The sequence below is a fragment of the Miniopterus schreibersii genome (assembly GCF_964146895.1).
Source record: "Miniopterus schreibersii genome assembly, chromosome: 14".
Classification (NCBI taxonomy): domain Eukaryota; kingdom Metazoa; phylum Chordata; class Mammalia; order Chiroptera; family Miniopteridae; genus Miniopterus; species Miniopterus schreibersii.
In genome coordinates, this window is record NC_138114.1 from 31,064,924 (window position 1) to 31,092,046 (window position 27,123).

General features: G+C 39.2%; 1 protein-coding gene across 4 annotated transcripts in view; it reads left to right on the forward strand.

Annotated features, from left to right (window-relative positions):
• The first annotated feature begins 336 nt into the window (after window positions 1-336).
• Window positions 337-27,123, forward strand: part of A1CF (APOBEC1 complementation factor) — a 62,820-nt gene continuing 36,033 nt past the window's right edge. For 2 of the 4 annotated variants that reach the window (XM_081158897.1, XM_081158898.1), the window contains exons 1-2: window positions 337-435; window positions 18,076-18,219. In XM_081158897.1, the coding sequence (XP_081015023.1) occupies window positions 18,121-18,219 (99 nt within the window). In that variant the 5' untranslated portion in view covers window positions 337-435; window positions 18,076-18,120. The remainder of the gene's footprint in view (window positions 436-18,075; window positions 18,220-27,123) is intronic. The other 2 variants (XM_081158899.1, XM_081158900.1) reach the window with 1 other exon arrangement.

Genomic DNA, 27,123 nt, shown 5'->3' on the forward strand with positions numbered 1-27,123 from the left:
AATACAGTGATAGAAAAAGTGTAAAAAAACATTCTCCTAAGTTCCCTTAATCACTAGCAACTAACATAAAAAAAAGCTTAGTTAAACAAATTGCCATGAGTTCTATTTTTTAAATATATGTCACTAAAACAGCTTCAAAATAATATTCACATCAACGTGTTTAATGTAAAATTCATTTTCATTTTGTAAACAAACGACAACAGTAGTTTTGTAGATTCTATTTGAGCTGTAGTGACCTGATTATCTGGTCAAAGGGCTGCGTGGATGCAAGAGACAGGGTGAGTTAAAGTTTAACTCCCAGGAATTGTAAACCAAACCTAAAGCCACTGAACCTTTGGAGTTTGATATGATGATTAGAGCATAACCAGACTGACACGTTGAATTCGCCATAATCAAGGAAACCTTTTCCGGGTGGGGATCTCTGAAATCACTCAGGTATGGTCCATGTGTTTTGCTTTTTCTGTTTCAAATCTGTCAAATTGTGCCGTGTGGATCAGTGGAAATGCAGTGAAAACAGCTTTTACCCTCTTCTGTGATAGAACCTAATTCAGAGTTCTTTTCTAGTTTGTTTTTATACGATGAAGCAACCTGAAAACAAAAGAAAATATTAGAATGATCGTATCATCTCAAAACGAGATGGTGGCCATCTTTCACTCCTTGATTTAATCATTTTCTGAGGCTTAAAAAAATGTAGATTTACCACTTCGAGTTCAAGTGTGGGGCTAATGTTTCTGAAAGTTTATTTAGCGACAGCCAGATAGCAGAGAGAGCTGACTACCTCTCCTAGTCCTAGGACTCCGGGAAGCAAAAATGTATTAAAGAGAAATAGTATTAACATCATTGGCAGATTGAGTTTTCTGTATGGGTCATAAGTCCTATCATATTTAAACTTCACATATTCAGTTGTCTCTTTTTTTGCTCCTTTATCCTGTACCACTAGCAAAAAAAATAACAAAAAAACCCACCTTGATGAATTCTTGCTATTTCCTCTGCCATTATTGTACTAACCAAAGGGATGCCCTAAGCTATTCACTTTTCATTCTAGCAAAAAACAAAACAAAACAATCAGAAAATGGTTGGCTTTGAGTGTGTCAAATCTCAACCTTGTGATGGCTAAATTAGATCTTTCCTTTCAGGATGGTTTGGGCAATTGTACTGCAGTGGATATATTTTCACATAATCTTTTTGTTCACTCCAAAAAACGATGATTCACATCCAGAATATGATGGTATTTTATCTAAGAAAATAAATCAATCAGGGCACTTATCAGAAACATCCCATTCTTACCAGAAGTCTTTGAAAGACTCCGGTTGAAATACTTTCGTTCCATGATTACCAAAGGAAGTTCCAAGGGGAATGGGTTTCAAGTTAAACAAGTTTATTTACTGTAAAATTTTTCAGATGTGTGTGTATCTCCAAGAAGATGAAGAACATTATTTGTGCAGGATTAGTGTTTTGAAAAATATACAATGGAAAATTCAACTCTAGTTATAATTTAGGAGCAAAGATGTAGTGGTCTGGCCTGAAGCATGCTCTCGCGTATGTGCTGAGATGCATACAACAGGTCAGCAAAGAAAAGTGAGTCACTTATTCGTCAAAGCACGAGGCCCTTCCCTGTTAAATACAGAGCAATAGACAAATGACTTACAGGCTCATTTGTAAGAGCCATATTTTCTGGAATCATGTCGATACTGCCCATTTGAGACAATTCCCCCCTTTTTTCTGTTCCAATTTATTATTTATCAAGCATAAGGGCAGGAGGAAGATAGTTGGCAAGAAAAAACATAGTCCTTAGCGGCAAAAGTAAAGTGACATAACGATGTAAAAGCACTGAATATTCAGTTATTCTTTTCAACGGGGCTAATACCACATTGGTTTTGTGTCGTTTCAAATAAATTTCTTATACTATATTCAGTGGGTATTAATAAATGTGGCTCAAAAAAAGTGAAAAGTGACTGTATTGTCAACTAAGTTGAGGAAATGGTGGCTACACAGGTCTTGTTGTACATGAGTGTTTTGAGTAATAGTAACAATGACAGGCATGTATTAAGTACTATATTGCCAAGTGCAAGTCTCAGCACTATCCATGCATGTATTTCATGTTATTTTTAGAACAGCTATGTAAGGTAGATAATATTATAACATTTTACAAGTGAAAAAATCGCGGCTCAAATAAGTTACCTAACAGGCTCAACATCAGCCAGTTCGGAAGTGGCAGAGCCAGGGTCCCCAGCCAGGTGGTCTGACTCCAGAGGCCAAGCGTGTCACAATTGTACTGTACTCACAATGACCGGGGGTTTACACTGTGTGTAAATATGTTCATTCATTGTAAAGATCCAGGAGAGTAGGCAATGTTTAGTTTCCCAAGCTGAATTTACAACAGAACATCTTCCAGGAACACCTATAAATGTCTCTCAGAAATGGTTTTACTCAGAACACAGATAGAGAAAAACAAATCATTTTTATAGCTCACATCCAACATTCATAACATGGGTTGAAATCATCACAATTAAAAAGGGACCTTACAGTCTAGCCCTCTCCCATCACACAGGACCATATCTATCTTAAAGACGTCCCAAATTAGTTATAGTATAAACACTGGACTTTTTCCCGACAGAGCTGGTTTGGAATGCCTGTACCAAAACTCCCCAGGCTGTGCCCTTGGGCATAATATTTAACTTCTCTGAATCTCAGATTCCTCAAATACAAAACAGGCATAAAATCTGCCCCATAGAATTTAGTGAAGATTAAATAAGATGATATAGCAAAACAGTTAAGTACAGTTCCTAGCGCACAAGGAATTGAGCAAAACTCTTTTCCCTTTCCATTCCCCTATCTGTGACAACCTCCAGAAAAATTTCCTAAAATTTTCTGAACCTACCAGTTAGCTCCTCTTTGCCAAAATGTTTCTAATAAAAGTAAAAAATATATACATAAATAAAAATTATACATAAATAATGAAGTTTTGATTACCCACAAATAGTAACCCTATTCCACTTATTCAGAGAAAGAGACAACCGATCCCTCTTTTTATTCTAAACAAAAGAACAGTATACTTTAGAGAATGTTGCTCAAGAAAAGTCGTAGAAAAAGCCCAGTTCCCTTTTCACTGAAACCCACGTCACCCTGTGTGTTCATTTCATCCCACAGTCAGGTTGATGTTAAAAACCTGTTTCAATAATTCATTTAAAATACTGTCATCTCTCAAAAGCTGGGTAGTATGCTGGGTACTATTGCACAATGGTTTTCATTACCTTATGCGCCTCTAAATGACTCAATAAGTTCAAACAAGACAATATTGATTGACAGAGGATAAACACCATTTTATCTTACTCATGGAAACAGTAACCAGGCTCCTCTCAAGTGCAATTCTAACAGCCCAACTCCCCCACCCCACCGGGCCCCAGGAAAGCACCTGGGAAAGGTAGGGCACCACTGCAGTGACTGACACTCTACGTTAGAAAGCTCAGTCCCATCTGCTGCCGGGCCCAGTGCCGTCCAGTCCAGGCCACTATTAACAAAGGTTTACTGCTCATTGGATCAGGAAAGCTCGTTTATCATCTTATGTCTCAAACCCAGTCCCACTAGGTTATCAGCATTTAAAAACTATTTAGAATTTTTTATAACAATTTTGTGTGGAATATTTCTGATGGACCCAAAGCAAAAATTAAAATAATATCTTATATAAAAAAATGGTTGTCTTGACTAAAATATGCAGGTATCTTAAGCTCTCTAATTTGATTTTTTAAAGCTATACAAACTAAAGTTTTTTTCCCTCATACAGATACGAATGTGTAATTTTATATATGTAGGTATTAATGACCATATGGAAAACATTTTTTAGGTTTTGCTTATTCCAGTAGTGTTTGGTCCCTGATAATGTTTAGAAAGAAACAATAATAAGGATTAAGATAACTCCCTCTAGCTCACAAGGTTATGTACAATGCTCTGCCTCAGTCAGTAATCCAGCTAAAGAGAAGCAGGACATTATGATTTGGCCAGATGAAATGACTAAGTGAGCAAATCGGTTTGTAATTCTATAAAATGCCACCTTCAGTGATGTCATGATATCTTCTCTTCCTCCAGCAGTTAAAAAATGATCATTGTTTTGGGATGCCCAATTGGTTTCAAGAACATCAGATTTAAGTAGCAGAATTAACTACTAGAATACCTTGTTTCTATAGAATGTTTTGGTTTAGAAAGCATTTTATACAGAAGAATTTATTTAGATTTTTTAATGCCAACTTTTTTCATAGTTTCAATTTTTCCTAGTTTCTTCAAGGGAATTAACTCACTATTCATCATTCCGATTGTACAAAGCTAGTTAACTGAATGATGCTCTCACCTAGAGTGCGCAAGCCTAGCTCTGTTTATGTAGCAAAGTGCTGATTATGTAGGGAACCTTCAACTACTGTTCTAGACATTAACCAACCTGATGATAAATTAAGAGGTTAGATGAAACTATGAAGAGAGGCGTTAAGGATCCACATGGAAGGTGAGCAGAAAACCAGTCCCACGAGGTCCCAGAAGAAAGCAACCCTAAAAAGGTTTAAACCAGTACAGATGCTGTAACTAACACAGAAAGAAGTGAAGGAAGCGAGGATTGTACAGTATCTCCTACAAGAATGGCAGAGTATTATGTATAAATACAATTGTTGCACATTTCTATTAACTCACCTTTAGTATTCTATCCAGCTCTTCTATTAGGGTTGTGTTTAGTACTTATGTTTTCAGCTGGGGCCTTCTACATGAAGTAAATTGGCTTATTAGACATACTTAAATGATAATGCTTCTGATTACTTGCAGTGGAAGTCAGGAATCAGAATCTGAGACCATGGAGGGGGAAGCTGTTGGCACATATAAATGCTTATCTCAGCAACCCCCTTTCGTGAAGATCTGTGACAGTGACTCACAATCCAGGCATTTATGACTACCAACCATTAGAATTGGCACCCTTTGAGGACGATGACAATGGTATTAATAATGGCTCTTAACATTCCTTGTATAGCTCCTGCCATGTGACAGACACATAGATTAACTTCTTTAATCCTATGGAGTCCTATGGAACAGGACTACTGTTATACCATTCTTCCAATAAAGAGAGTAAGCCGTCGGGACATGGAGAAACTTGCCCAGAGTCCCAGTTAGTCAGTGGTAGAAACAGGAGTGCACTCCAGCAGTCCGGCACATGCCACCCTGTAAACAGACTATAAATGGAACAATGAGAAGCACTGAGTCCTTAGAACCAGAAAGAAACTCTGAGGTCCTTTATTGGACAGAGAAAAGCTAAATGACTTTCCCAAGGATGAAAGACACTTTTTGTTTGGGGAGGGAACCCAAGCGCAGGACTCCAACCTTCGGGCAGGCCCTTTCCATTTTGCCACCTCCCATTGTACCGCATGTCTCACTCAGCCTGATTACACAGCTCTGGGAGACACTGACAGGACCTCCATGGTTAAGAAGAATATTCCCTCCACTCTGAGCCCCACCCTTTTTGCTATGCCCAGACTCACAGACAGACACAGCCAGAGACTCAGTCAAAGGAGACCCCACTGGTCACTTTGAGAGCCTGCCAGGTCCAGATCACAGAGGAAATTTGTGCAGGCACAGGCACCTTGAACAGAGTGAAGGCATCTCCGAAAAGCCAAAGTAACCGTCTTGAATGACTTGGCTGCCTTACACCAAAAGCCCGCTAGCGTTGGAAGAGGTCGAAGCACCTCCCACCCGGAGGACACACCCTTTTCCCCAGGGAAAGAATAATTGGGCTGCTAGGTCTCTGAATGCTGAGGGAGTCCCATATTTAAACTGACCTAATTTGGAGCTTTAAATTTAGACCCAAATGCTCCCAAATAGAAGCTCTGCCAGCCTCAATAGAGTTATTCACCTAGGATAATAAGAGTATGTTTTCAGAAGCTCCTTGTTAAAATACAAATTAGTTGGTATGCAGGGTGTGAGTGATGGGGCACCCAGGAACACTTTAACCTAAACTCACTTAGCAGAATAACCTGGTGAAGCCTTGTGGGAATGGTACTTAGGACAAGTAAAGTTTTGCGGGTGGTGAAGAGAAGCTGGAGAGAAGAGGTGGCCCAGGGTGCAAGTGCCATGGGTAAGCAGAGAAGAATATAAAGTATTTGAATGGCAGGTTTTTGTCTGGTCTTTGAGGAATAATTCACTTAATTTATTAAATAATTTTGATTTATTATTAAAGTCATTTGAGCACCACACTTACTAGGTATTAATTCCCCCATGTCCCTGCCACATTATATAAATTACTTAACACAGGTGCATTGCCAAATTGGAATCATCCAGGGAATGCCATTGTATGGTTCCTTAGGATATTTTCACTTCTACCTCTGTCTCCTAGAGTTCCTTCCTTCTCCCTTCTTTTCTTAACTCCTAGCCATCTTTCAAACTGGCCTGTAGAGATAAGGTATACACTGAAAATTAATATGGAGTACAAAGTTGGGTAATTTTGATAGGTATAAAATGGAAAGTTGACATTAATTGATAGTTAGACTTAGTAAACTTCACTCAGTGATCAAATATATTCCATTAATGACTGGGAGTCTTGGTGAGAATGGAGTTTTCAACTTAATTTTTCCAAAGTAGTCTGTGGAAACCAGATTCAGCAACTAAGTTCAAAAAGAAAATCTCAATGAGAAAAACAAAGGAGATATAACATGAGACCAAGAATGACTGAAATACAGCTCATCAGGTCTCTGTAGTCTGTCCACAAATAATTGGTCCCAGGCCTATTGCATACACATCTGCACTGGAATTGAAGAATATCTAAATTACATGCTGTGATTACCACTTTAACAATCTGTAAGTCATCTCAGAAATTAAATATATATGCAAAGGTACCCTGGCTGGGTAGCTCAGTTTGTAGAGCATCATCCCTTTATACCAAGGCTGCAGGTTCGATCCCCAGTGGGGGCACATACAAGAGTCAACCATTCATAAAGAAGTAAACCTATATGCAAAGAAGTTCTCCTTTCATGAGGCTATGCCATTCTAGAATTTCTAAACTCTGCCAGTTCCCTTTCCCAGGTATCTTTAAGAAAGGCAGGCATAGTGGGAAGAGCTGGATATCATAACTAAGTGAAGAAAACACAACAGCCTGATCGTATCGGTACTAGAACAATGACAACATCAAAACCATTTGTCTATCTCCATTAGCCAGGATGCTCCAGAGAAACAAAACTAAGAATTCCAGTTGGCTAACATGTATACATGAATGTTTTTTAGTATTGTCATTGTTCTAACACCTTTAAGTATTAGTATCGCTAAAATATATCTACATCTATCTAACTAGCTATCAAAAGAGATTTATTATAAGAACTTGGCTTATATGATTATAGAGGCTGAAAAGTACCAAAATCTTCAGTCAGCAAGCTGGAGACTCAGGAGAGCCAATGTGTGGTTCCTATCTGAAAGATGGCAGCCTTGAGACCCAAGAAGAGCCCAGAAAGGAGTGATGTCTCAGGGCATGTGGAGTTCCTTCTTACTCAACATTGTTGTTCTATCTGGGTCTTCAGTTGATTAAATGACGACTACCCACATAAAGGAGAGCAATCTGCTTTACTCAGTCTACCAATTCAAATGTTAATCTCATCCCCAAACACTCTCACAGATACATTCAGAATAATGTTTGGCCAAATGTCCGGGCACTCTGTGGCCCAGTCAAGTTGACACATAAAACCAGCCATTACAGCATAACCTTCAGGGAGTAGAAAGCCCTTTATGTTGTCTGATTTTAAGGCTTTCCATTTCCTCCCCATCACACATTGCCTCCTCCAACACATGCACAGTTTCCATCTGCTAATAAAATTTTCCAAAATCTTGTTTGGATTAAAAAACTATAGGTATTCATCTCCCAGATCTTCAGTGTTATCAAGTACAGGTGACTTATGAGAGTCTCTGTTTCAGAGCTTCTGATATTCTTATCCAAGTTGAGAGCAGAGGCTGGAGGATTTGTAAAGGAGCCACCGGTGAGGTGTCAGAGCTGGTTACAGAAGGGAAGGGGTATATAGGGAGGAATCTTGTGTGATGTGCTGCCAACAGCGGCCTCTGTGTATGTATAAACATTTGTGTCCACATTTGTATGCCTGTGCATCGATCATGTATATCCACATAACTACACACAACCTGATGGAGCAGGCATGAATTCTCAGCCAGGGAGGTTGTGGAAAGAAGGATGGGAACTCTGGTTGCAGCAAATGGGAAGCAAGAACAAGGGAACCTAAGAAGTAACCGGTGCGTCTGGGAGACCTGATGGGCTCTAGCATAGAACAGCTTTAGACTTGCATTGAGAGATAACTTAGGGCCAGGGCATTTCAGGCTAAGGGAATGGACTGTTTTTCATAGTTAGTGATGAGGCCAGTGAAGGTTTTGAGCAGGTGACTACTAGAAGGGACATCTTCGGGAGGTTGATCTAGCAGTGGTGTGCAAAGCAGAGAGGCAGCGCCCAGAGGGTAGTAGGGTAGTAAGCAGGGAAGTTTCATTATTCTACACCTTGGCTGAGCTCAGATTAAGTCCAGTAATGGAAGAGGTGTGTGTGGCAGTGAGGGGAGGGGGGAGGCTAGTACTATAAGAGGAGCAACACTTAAGAATACGTACATGCAGAAAGCAGAAAAAAGCTAAGATCCAGACTTCATAAGGAGCCTATGTTGGATTTTGTTTCGGATAGAGGCCTTTAAGGACTTCAGCAGGAGGGATTCGTAGATTTGCTCAGGCACGTCTCTGTTGATTCACCCGTGTGCTTCCTACATCAGTTCCTCTCTCTTCTAAAACCCACCCTTACCTTCTACTCGCTGTCCTTTCTCTCCCTCACAGCTTTTGCTTTCTCGTCAGACACAAACCCCAACAAGTCCTCGTTTTATGCCTACAGTAGTAATATCCAATCTTACATTCATATCTTAGTGGTTGGTCCTCATGGAGACTGTGCTGAAAACAAATCACTTCAGCCAGAATCTAGGAAAGATGCATAACTTTATTTTTTATATTTCACGGTTGGTATTTCTAAATACTAGCTATTAGGAAAATATTTATTCGTTAGAGATGAAAATCTAGACAAGAAAACTATTAGAGAATCTTTTAATTATCCCCTCTTTCTCCTGTAATCTAGTCTCTACCTTTCTTTTATAGCTGTTTTCTTCCATTTACTAAAATTTTTTATGTATCCATCCTATCCTTTCGGCAGGTAGAATAAATTCAGCTACTCTTAGTTGTTTCATTTTGTTTGACATTTAACATGCAGAGACCGAAGCTTAATTCAGCAGTTTTAAACTCAGCTGCATGCTATCACCTGGGGAGGTGATGACATACCATTTCCTGGGCCCCACTCCAGACCAGGTCCATCAGAATCTCTTAGGGGTGGGGAGGGTGGTGCCCAAGTACAGGTGATAATAATGTGGGGCCAGGTAGGGAGTCTGTTCTTTCTCGATAGCTCCTGCATCTCATATCTGTTGTCAGCTGACTTGGACTAAAACTGTTCTTAATCCTTTAGTGGCAGTTTGAAGTATGTCTCAACAGTGGTACAATATTTTGAGGCTAAAGCCCTGCTCAGCAAGGTATTGCAAGTCACAGTAAAAGGAATTCACTCAGACTGAACACACTCTGAGCAGATTACAGTGAACTTGCTTTTCAGAGCATGATAAAAATAGAGGAAGGAGAGATTTAATAGAGTGAATATTACTTGCTAAAATTTAGCAACACTTGCAGTTAAATCTCAAAGTCCCACTTTTCCAAGATGTGCATAGGTTAATGCTTCTTCTCTCCTATCTTTTCTTGTGTAATTTACTGTGTCAAGCTAAATTCCAGGGATTTAAAGGCTACTTGTTGATATTTAAAGGGCATTTGAAGCAAATAAATGGCAAAATGTCTTTTGAAGCAGATAAAATGTACCTCTATAATAATCACTTAATGAGAACATGTAAAAAATCTGGAGGTTATTTCTACTAGACCATAAACTCTGCAATATTTTAAACAGACTTTTAAAATGATAATAAATGTATATTTTATTCTGACTACTCAAAATTACTTACTCCTCAAAACTAAAAGGATTTCTAGCTGTCAGGATTGTTTTGCAAGAATGACGATCTGTGGGCCAGATAAATGTGCTTAACTTTCCCAAGAGTTTGTGTATCTTTCTTTTAAAATGAGATTGTGTGTGATTCCTGATATTGAATTAGTTAAAAAACAAAAAGTTGGGAAAACATGACTCCTCACCCCCTGAATGTTTATAATGCCCTGATTTAATCCAGGTGTGTGTGTGTGTGTGTGTGTGCGCATACATGTAAGTATATACACAAGGACATACACAAAAATTGCAATATAATTGTTTGTCTATTATACATTTGCTTGCTCTTTTTTTTTTTTTTTTTTTTTTTAATAAATTCTAAGTCAATAGCTCTAATAGTATTTTTTCTCTGGCATATTTTTATTTTTCTCTGTAAATATTTTTATTATTTCCCCAGTATCTTAGGGTTTGCTGCTTTAAGTTACTCTATTTAGGACTTGGAGTGGCTCCAAATAGGATAGTATATGAATTTAAACATCAACAAACAGTAATCAAAGTATTGGCTGGTCCTATATATCTTTGCAAAAATAGCCATTTCTTTGTCAACACTTTATAATATACCCTGTTTTCTATTCTTTCCTAAGGATAGAAAACAGGGTCTCACAAAAGTGCAAATCCTGGTGGCAGAACTAAAATTCAAATGCAAGCCCATCTTTCCTTAAAACTGTGGAACCTTCTAAAAACTAAAGTAAGATAAATAAATCTACTGTGAACAACTTTAATTTCTTTATTTGGGGCCTTAATTAGGCCCAAATTGACCAGGACCAAATTAATGCATGATTCATTACTAATACTTTAGTAACATAAAAGGAATTCTGGTTAATTATTTTTTTGTTGATATATATTGCTTTGAAAAAATAAGATGCCACATATTAGGACTTTGTGTGATGTTTTTATGGCTACATTTTGGAATGTTATGTGTATATATATCCTATTAATTTTGCTATGGCTCATGATGGATGGCCAAATAAACAGCTATCACATTAATTCACTTTCAAAATAAGCTTAAGGCCCAGCTGGTATGGCTCACTGGTTGAGCTTCGACCTATGAACCAGGAGGTTACGGTTCGATTCCCGGTCAGGGCACATGCTTGGGTTGCAGACTCAAGCCCCAGTAGGAGGTGTGCAGGAGGCAGCCAATTGATGATTCTCACCATTGATGTTTCTCTCTCTCTCTCTCCCTCTTCCTTCCTCTCTCTGAAATCAATTAAAAAAACAAAAAAAAAAACCCCAAACATACTAATAGGTTGTTTTAAAAAAAAAAAAAAAATTAGCTTAAGACCAATTGCAAATGTTTTTCCAAAGAGAATAATAGAGCTGTTTTATATTTCTTTATCAAGTAATGCAAAGTAATATTTCCTTAGCACCAATTAAGCAAATGCATAACTTTGGCCATAAATCCCCCACAAACCATTTCAATACAATCTGGAATTCCTCCATGTAAAATTCCTAGGAGATACCAGAAGGCTCAAATTCATGATAAAGCCACTTGTTGGTTTTATGCGTGTTGCATAAGAGTTATGCCCAGACTACATCATGCAACGTCAGTGCACAGTCAGTCACACATTGGGAAAGACTGGGTTTGGTTTGGAGAGGTCCCAATGGCAGGTGAAACATCAACTTGTAGCGTATGGGGCACATTGCTAGCACAAGCCCCGATGTGTCCCAGCTCATTTACAAAGAATACCTCTCTTCTGCTTACGGAGTCAGAAAACAGTCTTTCTGGCCTGGCCGGTGTGGTTCAGTTGGTCGAGCATCGTCCTGTGCACCAAAAGGTTGCTGCTTTGATTCCTGGTCAGGGCACGTACCCAGGATACTAAATTAATATTTGTTGTTCTTATGGTAAAAGTTGAGGACAATTACTTCATTTAATTTCAACCACAAGATCTTCTAACTTCAATTCTCTGTCTTTACCTTTCGGCTTCTTTGTGTTCGTCTTGCCTATTACTCATGACTCTCATTTCTGCTTCGGCCTTTCCACCGTTATTTCCTCGATTGAGTGTGCGTTTGCATCATGCACTTCTTTTACCTTTGTTTCATGTCTTGCCCAATTTCCTATGTTGAGAGATATTTAAAAAAAACACAAAAAACTTGTTTTCCCACTTTTTCTGTTTCCCTAGCTGTCAACTTGGGTCCCACGAGGACATAAAAATCTGCCAGCGTGGCCATAACTTCAGGCAAATCTGCATAACAAATATCACTTAAAATCCCCTCCTATTTCCCTTCCACAACTTGATTCTCTATGTGGGACCAATTTTTATGGACAAAATAAATGCTTTTCCTCTTCAGAGATCAAGGTTATAATTAAAAAGCAGCACATAGTGTTCCCCTGACAGGTCTAGATTTGAAAATGTCAGATTTTAGAAGACTCACGCCTGCTTCTCTTTTCCAACTTTCTCCTTGTCTCGGTTTCCCTGCCACCTTCCCTGAGCCAGGACCCACTGATATCTGAGGGTCACCAGGGTCAAAGGTCAGGAACAGCAGCTCTGACCTTGCCCAACAGTGAACCCTGGGAATTTCTATTGAGCAGCCTCAACAAGTGATGAGGTGAGCTGTCACTTCAGGAAGGGAGAAATCCTGAACCCCCAGTAACTTCTAGACCCTTCTTTTCCTTGACCACATAGGTACTAAAGTTGCAACTATAGAGCCAGAAAGGCATTAAAAAGGAAAAAAAGTAATTGCAAATGTCAACTCTTTCAATCTCTTTGCATTCTAAAAATTTTACCCTTCTGTCTCTCACACAAATGTGAAACCATACTCGTAAATGCAGGAAATCATTCCAGTCACTGTCTCACATGAAACAAGTTTATCCCAGGACGCTATTATCATTCTAACTTTATATGTATGGAAACTGAGGCTCAGAGAGTATCCCCTGGGATGGAGACAGAAGAACAAAAGAGGGGAACATTTTTATATAGCAACCATGGTGGTGAGTATACATTTCAACAAAATATTCCTTTGCTAAGAAAAAGAAAACTGTCCTAGAGGATGGGGAGACATTCCTCACAGATGAATGAAAATCAGCAGAGCTGGAGGAGACCCCCTGGTTTTTCATATCATTAGTCCTGGCCTCACCCCATCTTCAGAATGAACATAAGGAAGAAAGAGAGGGAAGAAAATTACACAGAGAAGTGCTGTCATCTCCCACGGGCCTGTCTGGAATCACCTTGCTGTCCCTCCACTCTGCTCGTCCCCTCCAACATATCTTTGGCAGTAACCGTAGTAAGTCATGTTGACATGCTTGCTGTGTGCTAGACCTACACTGACCACTTCGTGGGTGTTTTCTCATTTGATCTTCACAACAGTGTTGCTCACAGCCTGCTTGTTACCCAATTCACAAATGACGAAACTGATGCTGGCGGGGGTGGGGCGGTGCCCGGGATCCTTTCCTGTAATCTGCCTGTAGCCTTTCTCCATCCGGCTCTTATCCCTTTGACCCTTTCTTGTCCCAGCCACTCTCATCTAGATAACAGTACCGTCCCACCAGCCTGGGGAATATTTTACTGCAGAACCTCTGAACTGACACTGAGGTGCTTGGTGATTATATTGCCTTTTCTCCTTTTTATGTTTTGTATACCCCTGCCGGACGCTATATACCTATGCCTAGCACTTACTAGATGCCAGGAAATCTTCCAAAGCCCATCAACATATTTCCTCATGTAATATGATGACCCTGGGAGAAATACCATTACCTCTTCAGCTGAGGATACGTCGACACCAAGAAGGGAAGAAACTTTCCCTGGGTTCAAAGAGGATTTGAACCCAGAATGTCCATCCCTGGGATCTGTGTTCCTATTTGGGCTTCATCTTACATGACTTGGCGGGATTAGCATACCTGATCACTCAATTGTTCCCCAAATCCTTTCTTCACTCAGCTTCCACTCCACCTTACTCACTTGGCTCTTGTCCTACATTTCTGGCTGTCCCATCCCTCTCTCCTTTGCCAGTTCCTCCTTGTCTCCCTGACTTCCAAAAGCTGGAGTGCCCTTGAGATCAGTCTTTGGACCTATTTTCTACACTCAGTCCCTAGATGACCTCATCCAATTTTACAGCTTAAGTAGCTCTATGTAAATAGCTTACAGATCAATACGTCCTGTCTGGAACTCTCCCGTAAAATTCAGACTCATACATCTAACTGTCCACTCAACCTCTCTTCTAATGGCTGCCTAATGGCATCTCAAAATCAACATGCTTACAGCTGAGCTCCGGTTCTTTTTCCACAGACTTGCTGCTCCCAAGCTCAGTTAATGATGACTCTGTTCTTCCAGGTGCCCAGGCCAAAAATCTGGGTGTCAATCATGACTCCTCATTTTTTCTCTCACAACACATTCATCTATAAACTCACCACTATTCTCTCTTGCCTAGATGCTGCAATAGCTTTTAACTGGTCTCCTTGCTTTTTCCCTTGACCCTCCTGCCAACTTGAGTGAGAGGAGTGAAATATCATAACTCAGTAACCAAGACAAATGATATTTTAATGTAATATTTTTTTAAATCTCTAATTTAAAATAGCAACATTTTAAATAAGAACAGGACCAGGCCCTGTGTTTGTACGCCTCACCTCCTTTTCTAACCTTAGTCCCAGTGCCACTTGACTCCCTTCAAAGCATTCTCAACAGTTACAGTGATTCTGTTCAAACTTAAGTAAAATTTTGTCAATCGTCTGGCTTCACACCTCAGAGCAAAAGCCAAAAAGCACTTATCACAATGCAGAAGGTCCTGCATGGCCTGGTCCACCATTATCTCCCTAACCCCAACCCCCGCTTCTCACTCACTCAGCTTCACCCTCTCCCACGGGCCTTCTCACTATTCCACCAACAAGCCAACGTGCCCCTACACTTGCCGGGCCCTCGACCTGGAATGCTCTCTCCCAAGCACATCCCTCATTAACCCACTGCTCTTCCCAAATTCACTCCATCTAGACCACACTATCTAAAATCTCATCCCCATCCCACACTTCATATTCTTCTTACACTCTTTATTTTTTGTCCCGAGAAATTATCTTAAGCACACTGTATATATTACTAATTTATTTTGTTTGTTATCTTAACCACTATATAACTCCAAAAACAACTATAAAGCTGAGATTTGGGGGGGAGAGGGGTTAGTTTTGGTCTCTGTTATACACTGTGTTTTAAAAAATACTTGGATGATAGTGGGTACTCGGTAAATAATTTCTGAATGAATAGTGATAAATACTCATGATGCTTTCCTTGAGCTCCAAAGATCTTAATGCCTGCTATGTATAGGTTTTGAATTCTTTTGCCTCAGTAAATTACATCAGGAACTACTCTTTCAAAACACAGTTGCAGGTGGAATGGGTCATTGGGGAGAAAAAGGGACATTTGTAATATTTAAAAAAAACCAAAAAACAAAAAACAAAACACAGTTGCCTAAGAGCTGAAGAATTCACAAGGTGCTAAATTAGATAACATATTGCAAAACCTTTGTTTCAAATTGACCAATTTTTTAAACAAAAGTTTGAACTGCATAAAAAATATTTATCTGGGATTCAAGTTCATGCCTTAGATTAGGTCAGCATTGGGAGAGCAAGTTGTTTTTGAGAAATTAACACTGAGGATCAAGTTTCTCTAATGGCAAATTCTGAATTATATTTCCATGTTCTGATTTCCAAAGACTTGACATTATAGTAAGATGCTATACAGATTTTCTTAATAATTTCAGAGTGAATCTATATGTAATCAAAAGGCCTTTCTGATGTAAAATATCTTTGATCCCCTTTGCTAATTATTAACCAAAACTAAAGATAGGTTTTGTAAATAAAACTTGTTTCACCATGAACTGTTCTCTTTTGATGAAAAAGATGAAGTTCAGCAAAGAACAAATCTACAGCTCGGCCAAAAGGCAACAGACTTTGCCTGCAAACATCTGTAAGACACTCATGACTAACCTCATTGGACCCCAAGGCCATTTATGGCCTCCCTGCTCTTCCAGATTAAATTCAGCACTGTGGGAGAGTTGGAGGGTGTCCCTATGAGAAAACAATTTCAGTAACACTTGGGAACCAGGGCAAGAGTTAGATTTTGTCTTAAAGGCTAATTTTCTTTGTAAATCTTCAAAATGCTTTTTGTAGTTTTATGTTTTTTAAGAGGATTTATATATCATTTTTGTACAGGTTTCTATGACTGTATTCACCAGCAGGTTGGGATCATAAAGTGAAAACAGGTCTTGTTTTCCTCCCTCCTTGTAGTGTTCAGAGAAAGAGCATTTACACTATAAATGTGTCAATAAAGCAACATGTCCCTGTGGGGATTGCTACACATATAGCAGATCACCACTATCATAAAGATACTTTCTAATTTGTCTTAGTCAAAATACAAAGTTAAGACTTTTTTCTTTTTAAAGTTCTGCATTTTACAAAGTACAGACACAGAAACTGGTATCTTAACTAAGCCGGCTAGCCTACTGCTGGCAAAACACAATACATACCCTAAAGACAGGCAGGGCGTGGAGCTGACACACAGACAGCACTAACGAAATGCCCCTAGAGAGAATGAACGAGTGGAAACGGAATTAACCTGGGCCAGAAGCAAGCAAGAATCATTAGAAAGGGCAAGGGCAAGAATGGCCACACTGATATGAAGAGCATAAAACTGTTCTGTCCCTGTAACAGCTAATGGGTACCCTCTCTCTGGAATCTCATTCTTTCTTTCCTTTGATTTTCTAAATGATATTGAAAATATTACTTTCTAAATGATGCTTGTGTATTAGTTTGGGGACTGTTTTATTCTATTATTTTAATATTACTTTAAAGCATAAAGCTGCATTTTACTGAAATGATCACCTCAGTTCTTCACTCTTTTCTTGTCACCCAGATTTTGGCTCAGTTTCCTATATTATTATTGGTTCATTCATTCTGAATCTTTCAATGACAACCAAAATCACTACAGGAAATCTCAATACATGGGACAGAAAAAATTTTAAAGGGCCTATCGTCAAATACGTTAGGTTCGCATTCAATTCAAGCCATCATAAAACATGCTTTCTCTGTGTTGGCTGAAAGAGCACATCAAGCAGAGTGAAAACCCAGCATGGGTCCTTCACTGAGTCGTTCACACTCTAACCCAGCAGGTGCGCCCCGATTACGCACATGGGAGACTTCAGAGCCTCTCACCACTATGGCCCGGAGCCCTCAGCATGGCATGTCCTTGCCCTGTAAACCTGTGAATTGGAACAACCACCACATTTGGAATGGAGTTCAAATCATGGACCCAAATAAAAAGCAGAGACCATAAAATGCTGAAACTGCATATTCATATCTACGTACAAGAACATGGACATATGTAAACTTACGTAATTTCTTAGATTTTTACGAAGGGCTTCATGTCCTCTACTGAGTGGTCTGTGTGGTATATGATCCAGATGTTAGCAGGCCCTTCCTACATCTCTCAAAAGGATACACTGTCCTTGTTTTGTTAAAACTCAGGTGACATTTCTATTACCTGAAGTACCTGATGACACCTGTATATCTGCCTGCAGTGCACTCTGTTTCAGAAATTTGTCTTCGGAGGATAGGTAGATAAATGTCTTAGTTAACACACAAAATCGATAGATGAAGCTAAAACTCTCAGGATTTTGATACCTTCTACTAGGCGACTGATTTAGTAACAGTGCCCTCTTCCCACATCTGCAAGGACCATTCTGCATATTCTTCTAATTGACAAGAGATAATTTGTGTTTGAGCATTTGGTGACATCCTCAGATCACTGGATTGAGAATTACTGATCTGCACTCTAATTGGAGAAAGGATATTACTCATTTTTTGACTTCTAAATTTCAACTGAAATTGAACATTTTTAAAAGCTCTTCCTTAATGAGGATGTTTAACTGGCCTTGTTTGTGTGTGGCTGTTAGTTGCTCTAACCTTGATGTCTCATTTGCAGAGAATGTTTCCTACAGATGTCCTTCATGAAAAGGACAAGTTTGGTCTTGGCAACAGCAATTTACTTAATTTATCTTAAATTTGGTTTCAGTGAGCAACCCTAATTAACCTGATTTTTTGCTGATAATCACTCTCAATGGAATCAAATCACAAATCCGGGGATGGATTGAGCGGCACCCAGAAGGAAGCAGCCCTTCGCGCACTGGTCCAGCGCACAGGATATAGCTTGGTCCAGGTAGGAACTTCTTATGACATCTGCTGAGACCCACAGAATTCAGTGATGATACATTGAATTCACAGTGGAAATATTAGTGGTCCTAAGATGCAAAATGGGGTCAGTCATATAACTCTTTAGATGGATGTTCCTTCCCAGTGGGGGAGGAAGTTGCATTATTTCAATTTTGTAGATGATGCCGCAGGTGATGTTCTTTCTACTCTGGGTTATCAGCTCAACCTTAACTTGTCTTTTGAAAGTGGAATCAGTGTTCATAGTCACAGAGATTTTCACAGTTTTTAAAGGCAGTATTATATGAAAAGACAGCTGGAATTTGCCACACAAAGCCGCTGGGGGGTAGAGCCAAACCAGTGTTTCAAGAATTATCAGAGAACAAACTATCCAGGCAATAGCCTTAGTTTCATTGCAGATGTAGGAGGACTTATAGTTGTGGGGTCCAAGGACTGACCATTTGGTCAGCCTAGCTGTTCCAGTTATTTCTCATAACATTTACTCAATAGTTTAGGATAATATAATAAGTTTTCTCCATGCCCGTCATTTTGGGGGAAAAATACTCTAACTTGTCTATTCATAGATGTTGGTTGTTAAAAATTATCTGTATATAATTGTCTTTATGATGACTTCCTTTAAGAGAGCTTTTGCTATATGAAAAAGCAAACTGGTATCAGACACATAAATGATGCTATTTGAAGAAACAATGTTCCTCTTTTTACAGTAAGGCAAAGTATTATAATTCTCAGTGATCTGATTGTCCTTCACCCGTATCATTTTTCAACTTAACCAAATCTGTGTATTATTACGAATACCAGTGTCACAGAACTGGGATCCCACCCTGCAGTGTGGCTTCACAAGCTGGGTTTTTAGCCTCCAAACTGTTCTGCTAAATTACATTCCCACTGGACCCCTAGAGAGAAGCTGACTGTGCAGGGCCTAACATGCCACGGCAGGGCATTCAGGATTTACCCTTTGCTCAAAGGGATATTATTAAAGGGTTCTAAGCTGGGAACGACTTATAAGGATTCCTCTGGCTGGTTGGGGAGAATGGGCCACTGGGAGTCAAGAATTCACACAGGAGACCAACTGTGGACTCACATGGTATTCTAGGTCAGGCCCGGGCTGGTGGCATTCTTTCACTTAATCTTCTCAGTTCTGTGAGGTGGGTATTGGTGGCCACATTTTACAGATGGGGAGAAAGTTAGGGATTTAGAAGCTTCAAAGACCTTAGATCTAGTGCCATTTCTGTCTAACATTTGATTCAGCAGAATTTCTGAATCCAGTTCTTATATTTTTGGATATTTAATGGTACCTTAAACTCATGTATTCTCTCACCGTGAGGGAGAGACTACCCTATTTTACAAATGAAGTAACCAAGGCTCAGAGGGCTAGAACTTGTCTATTTGACCCCACCCTTCTGAGTTTCTGCAAGATCTCATGTGCCCCTGCTCCCCTCCTGTCTCCCTGATTGCGTGACTCCAAGGACAAAAACCTTTTAGTGGCACATTACCATTTAGATATTTCATGCTCCATGACACTGAATCTGGAGTCCTCCAGCCCCCAAACTGTCCTTACCCTATGTTTGGTCCCTCAGTCTACCTGGGAAACTTCTCATTTTCCAAGCCAAACCTATACTGCCCGTCATATCCTTTCCTGTCTAGTAAGCTGAGTGCTTTCTTGTCAGTGTTCCCACAGAATCTTTTAACAGGCCTTGAGCAGACTGTAACTGACAGAGCACATGTGGCCCTCCTCTGCGAGTGCGGGAGACCCGCTGGCACAGAGTTTTCCTATGGTCGGCATTCTGCCTGTGTGGACTGGCTGCCGGTGGAGGGCTCCCTGGGGTTGGCCTGGCTCTGGGGAGCAGGAAGGAGCCTTTCGTCCAGCTCTGTGGGTTGTACTCTGCCATCCACACCCTTGGTCTGGGCACTAATATGTCTTTTACTGTTATTTTTTAAAAATATGTCTTTATTGATTTCAGAGAGAGGAAGGGAGAGGGAGAGAGATAGAAACATCAGTGATGAGAGAGTCATTGATCAGCTGCCTCCTGCATGCCCCCTACTGGAGATCGAGCCCACAACCTGAGCATGTGCCCTGAATGGGAATTGAACCACGATCTCCTGGATCCTAGGTCGATGCTCAACCGCTGAGCCACGCCAGCTGGGCATATCTTGTACTTTTAAAACATTTCTGGAACCTCTTTCTTCCTTGCTGTTTTTTTGAGGTCCAAGAGGATCCCTGCTGTTTTCTCTTTTGTGTTTGTACATTGTGTCTAACAATAAAGCAAGAGGGGGAAAAAATCAGCCAGTTGAGTGGCATGTGGGAAGGGCCTGGGTGTGTCTGAGCCTCCTGGGACTAAGGACAGTACTGCAACTCAGGGTAGTACTGATTCTGTCTTCTGCCTGGGAGACCAAATCCACACCTGCAGTTAAGTGGCATGCTGAAGACGTCAACCTCTGTCTTGTTCAATGATGCTTACTAGGTCCCAGGCCCTCTTCTGGATACAGGACTTATAAGCAGAAAGGAGATGGACTGTTAAAAGTTCCCTCCTCCCATCCCAGCTCCCTTCAGGGTTACAACTGAGGAAAAGGAAAGTAGTGTCCCATGTCACTCGGACCCCCTCCCCAGCTACCCTGGCCCTGACGCAACAACACTTGGCCTTTACCGAAGTGTTGACAATAACCTGGAAGAACAGCAAACTGTTCATCAGAAGGAGAGTTCATAAATTCTGGTAAATTTATGTAGTGAGTATAAAACAGTAGACTGAAAATGAATAAACTAGAACCACTGGAGCGATGAATGAAAATCAGAAACATGGTGGAGTAAAAGAAAGCAAACCATGTAAAATATACACAGTGTGATACCAACTGTATGAAGTTTAAATACATGCAAAACGTGCTATACCCCTTAGAGATGTGAGCATTGGGCGTAAAATAATAAAGAGAAGAAAAAAATTACTGCGATAGGAACCTGTGAGAGCCGGCTTCTCTCTCCGCCTGAGTTGGCCGCTCCCCACGGGGCCCACCGTGGGGCTCAGCTCCTTGACCCTGTCTGCATATCTTCGTGTATTTAAAGTATAGTCACAGGAGCTCATGACTGGTGAGATCATGGCAATTCATGGCTTGGCGCCGGCTGGAAAGAGCTATTAGATTTTTAATACTTAATAAAAGTCAAATTATTCTAGATGTTTTTACCTCCAAATTTAATGTATTTCAAAATTAATGACTGATTGAAAAATTTTTGTGTAGCCTTCTACCACATAAAGTGGTATTTTATAATTCATAGAGGAAATTCTATAGAGTCCACAGTCTATAAAACCGATATCCTCAGAATAGTTTTTTTTACATCTGATCAGTACAGTTGAATAGTGGGGATTTTTTCCTTTTTATAATCAACACTTACATAGATGTTATAAATTCAAATATTGTTCTTAAATCAGTATTTTTTTAAACTTCTTTGTATCTGAAACATTCATGCAAAGACAGTGGTAGTGGAAAACAGTTAAACCCTTTGAAAAGCAATTTGTCAATATTTATATGAATATTCCCCCTCTGTACATAAATGTCTAATAATCCAAAATATAATGATAGAAGTGTACAGAAACCTCTCTAGTCTGGCATTATTAACAATACCTCAATATATCAAACCTAAATGTATAAAAGGAAGGAAATCATTAAATAAGGCATGAATATATAATCAGTACATTCAACAAGCAGAATTTTATGAGAAACAATATAAATTGTCCATTTAATTTTATTCGCGGCTCTGGTTCTTTCTTTTGCCCCGGATAAAACTCAGGGCAAGTTTCATGACTTTTCTGGTAACTTTCAGATAAAAAAAGAATCTCCACTAAATAATTAGGGCCAGTCCAGTATAATAAAAACAACTTCATTCAAAGGTACAGCCATTTCCCTTTCCCCACTATGTCGAGGTGGAGTGCGATTTCTTTCCTCTATGCTTTTAGAAGCATGGTTTTCTATCCCAGTCCGCTAACTATACCTCCTGACTCAGAGCTGAAGTAGAAGGGAGGGGTAAAAGCAAAGGGAAAGGGGACAGAAAAGTTCTGAGCTTGACTGATGTTGGCATTAGGCTCTCTGGGCCTGGCAGGTATTGAAGCTCATGGGAGACTGTAGGATCCTCAGAGACATCATTAATTCTGTGGCGGGGATCTCTCACCCGGCTACACTCTCCTCTGGCTGGCCACTGTCCTGCATCAGCCTCCTCTGCAGAGCTTTTGAAACTCTAAGCAGCCCTCTTGGAGAAGATAGAAGATAACCCCAGATTCGAAAATATAGCCAAACTCTGCATCCTGGAAACACACACACACACACACACACACACACACACACACACACACACACTCTCTGACCCAGCAAACTTTAGAAGCCTGGGTGACACAAAGGAACCAGCTCTTCTCTCCAAAATCAAAGCAGCAGGCCGACCGGCTGCCCACCAGGAGGTGTCCCAGCAGTGAGCTAGACCCACCAGCCTAGCGTGGTCCAGATGCAGGGAACGCCTACCAAGCTCTGAGTGGCTTCCTCCTACCCCTCTCCCCTGTCTTAGGTAAACTGAGAAGCGCCTTGCAATTCCTACCCTTTAGGGGTAACTAGGATTCACAACACACCAGCAGTGGTCTCCAAATATCTTTGAATAAACTCCAAAAACTCCTCTCAACCTCTTCAGTCTCATTTCTAAACTGCAGTGTAGAAGGAGGCAGTGGGATGTTCAGTTAAGAATGTAAAACAAACAGTTTTCTCTACCTTTTGTCCTGTTTGGTGGTCCAGTGACTTGGTTTCCTATCCAGACAAGAGTCCAAAGGAGACTGACTTTTCTTAGAATTCTGTTACAAATGAAATTGTAGTCAGTCAGTAAGTGATCATTTAAAACAGTCTGCAGGACAGAAAATTCTAACATTATTACAGCTATGTAAAAAACTTACAAAATAATATTTTTTTAAAGAGACTCAAACAGCAATGGAGATCCTTTTACAAACCTAATGTTGTGCTTTAAGAACATTGGCATTATAAAGGAAAAATACCAATAGGGCTATGTTTCCTTTATAGTTTAAAATGTTTTCAGATAAAATACCCCTAAAAATACATGCTCAATCTGTATATTACTTTGATCTTATATGTTTAATTACATTGAGAAAATGTTAATAAGGATTTAGATCACACATTAATAATAACGACAAAATAATAGTAAACATTTATTGGGCACTTATGTTCTAATTGCTTTATGTATATTAATTCATTTAATCCTTAAAACAGCACCATGAGGTAACTACTATGATCGCCTTCAATTTCCAGATAAGGAAAGCAAGACGCAGGAGGTTAGGTAACGTGCCCAAGATTTAAAGGCTATAATTTCAATGCTACCAGCCAAAATTTCTGAGAAGATTTACAAAACCAAGAGCTGCTAAAATGTTATCTTTAAGATACATTTTTAGAGGTGAGCTTATTAGGCGATTTAAAAAATATTTTCTTTTGAGTCTAAACTTGTAACATGATTCACTTTAAATAATACATATTTGTTAGCAGGATGCCTATTAGATCAGAAATTCTCCAATAATGTAGAAAGCTAAAATTCTAAAACCTAGTTATCTAGATCTATAGCCTCTAATCAAGATGTAAATATGTACATGACTCGGTTCAATCACTTTGAATAAATTGGAAAGTCTCTACTGATCTTTGCGGCAAAATACTGAAAATCATCCAAGACTTCAAATCAGAGACTGATAGAGACTGGTCTCTACCACGTACAAGTTCTATGATCTTGAACATGTCCTTTAGCCACTCTAGCGCTTAATTTCCTACAAGATTGACTAGGACATACTCCTACTCTATAAGCCACGATTTTGTGTTTCTAGTATCTGCTCAGGCTAATCATTGGTCAGCAGACTGTACTAACTGGAAGAGAAGACCAACATGTATTGAAACACAGCCTCAAATTCTTTGCAATTTAGGGAACATCCTTTAGCCTTCTCAATACTTCAGTCTTCCTACTCTGGATTACAGGAAAGATTAATATTATTATTTTAAAGGGGGGGGGCATCATCAGGTTTACTTTTTTTAAAAATCTCTGTACAAAAATGAAAATAAACATCTTAATACAACTCAGGGAGCATACCCATAAAAATGATTATTTCAAAGTTTATGGTATTTTCTAAGTTAGGGTTTGAAAGAATTATTTCTGTCATAACTTTGTAGTCTGATATTGAATTTGAATACTTGCAAAACAAGAATTTTCAAAAAAAACAGAGGGTGGCTAATTTGCGCTCTCTTATCACTAGCAAGACAAATACAGCTGTCAAAATAGAATTTCTCAGGTTACTTAATAACATGAGCCAGTCTGTTATATGGCAACTGATACCACAATACCTACTTGTTTGAAACTACACTTTGTGATATCATTTTTAAATAACTGCATATTTTTGGATATTGAAGCTGAAAAATTTTTATCAAATTACTTTGGAAAATAAAATAAACAATGCAATTCCCTGCAAATAGTAGTCATTTAATAAGTATCATTGATAAAAATTGTGTTGCCCTGGCCAGAGTGGCTCAGTTGGTTAGACTTCATCCCCTGCACCTAAAGGTTGCCGGCTCAATCCCCCATCAGGGCACATGCCAGGGCTGCAAGCTTGATCCCCAGTAGGGAGCAAGCAGGAGGCAGTCGATGGATGTTTTGCTCTCACATTAATGTTTCCCTCTCTCTCCCTCTCCCTTCTTCTCTCTAAAAAAATCAGTAAAAAAATATTTTTAAAAAATTGTGTGATGTTGACAAGTTAACTTTCAACTTCATAGCTGCCTTATGCCACATAGAAAAGTTTTGGAAATAAGTATGCTGCAAAGTTACCTTGCAAAAAGTCTTTATGTCCAGGCAATTTAATTATGTGTGGTGCTCTCTTTCCCTACTTTTTAACTATTAATTGTACTTCCTAGATTTTCTAAAACTAGCATATATTTCTTTGAGAGTCAAAGAAAAAAAATCACATTGTGATTATTCTTTCCTCAAGAATTCATCAGTGATGTGAGTCAAAAACTCTGACAGATGATGTTCCTTCCATCTGAAATCTTCTCCTTAAAACTAGGCAAAGGGAAAGGGGGATAAGGGATAGGTGGAGTGGGCAAAGGTGGGGAGATGGGGACAGAAAGAGACTTTGCTTGGGGTGATGGGTGCACAATGCAGTGTGCAGATGACGTTTTACTGAGTTGCACACTTGAAACCTGTATGCTTTTGTGAACCAATGTCACACCAATAAATTCAATTAAAAAAACCAGGCAAAAAGATTTTTTTATGTTTTTATTGATTTTAGAGAGAATTGAAAGGAGAGGGGAAGAGAGAGAGAGAGAGAGAGAGAGAGAGAGAGAGAGATGTGAAAGAGAAACATCAATCAGTTGCTTCCAAATGCACCCTGAGGGGACTGAACTCGCAACCTGGCATGGGCCCCAACTGCGACTTGAACTGGTGACCTTTCAGTGCAAGGTGCAACACTCAACCAGCTGAGGTAACCGGGCCAGGGTGCAAATAGATTTTTTTATAGATGTGCATTTTCAGAAAACTTTCCACCCAGTGTGGAAAGTTTATATGAACTGTAAATCTACTACAACTAAAGCTAAATATGTATTTAATAAGCATCAACCTAAAGTAGCCCAAATATTTTTTCAAAGTAAACTCAGGATACTTATATATAATTTTAAATATTTAAAATATGGTGTAAATTAGCACTGTTTGTCCAATTACCCTATTGATAATCTATTTTCTAAAAATCATCACAACACAATAAATTTTGTGAGTATGATAGTGCCATTCCTTTCTTAATCCAGTGGTTGTCCTTGATAAACTTAATCGGTTTTTTGTTTTTGTTTTTCTGTTTTGTTCCCTTACTCCCTATTATTGAACACAATGCATTGGTGTTAGGCCTTGACATTATGCATGTAAAGTAGTTGCACTGAGAATGAATTTATCCAAAATTTAAAATGACAACATAAGACTGCATTAAATGATGAGTACAGATGTGGTTGCTACCTTTCTGCTTAGAGGCATAAAACTGATCATACTCTTTGACCTAAAGTATGAGGATAAATATTTAGGCATAAGGATACTCATAATAGTGAAATTTATAATGTTTAAATATTAAACATATCCTAAATGTCCAATAAAATATTTCCAGTTACATAAATTATGATCACCCTTATATTTCCAAATTATATAGTCATGTCAAACTCTGATTTCAAGCAAAGACATGGGGAAATGTCTAAATTTTAATATTTACTTAAAATCAGAAAACTATAAATGCTTCCAAATATTTAGGCTAATCCATAGTTTTTAAAGAAAATTCCTTATTACTGCTTAACCAAAATATTTGTAAAATGCACAACACCTTTGAGCAGTGAAGACAGTATCTATTAATTTCAAAGATCCAGTAAGATTCACAGCAGATAAGTAAGAAAAATAGTGGGGCTCATCCTTCTTTTCCTCTTTTTCTTGGCCATCAGCCTCAACTCCCTCAAACCAGGAACTAAATAGTCATTAATTCCTACACTTCAAATTTTGCTTTCTATGCATGGTCTCTTACGTGGAGTTTCAGTGCAACCACATTATTTTATTCTAATATATTCAATTCCTCAATGAATATGTACAAGTCATAGGTACAAAGGATGATGCTAGATCAACATAAATCTGATTAGGATACACTCCCCTCTTCTAAGGGTGCCCCAAATTAAGTTAAATCCCCCATCTCTCTGGTTGGTTGCTTTAGTAACTTTATGTAAGCATTTCTCACACTGCAATTTTTCTCCTACAAATAATGCAATAAAAATAAGTAACTTAGGACTTCAGTGTTTACAATGGGCTTCATCTAGATTAGCTCAGCAAGAGGCACAGACATTCTTTTCAACCACCACACAA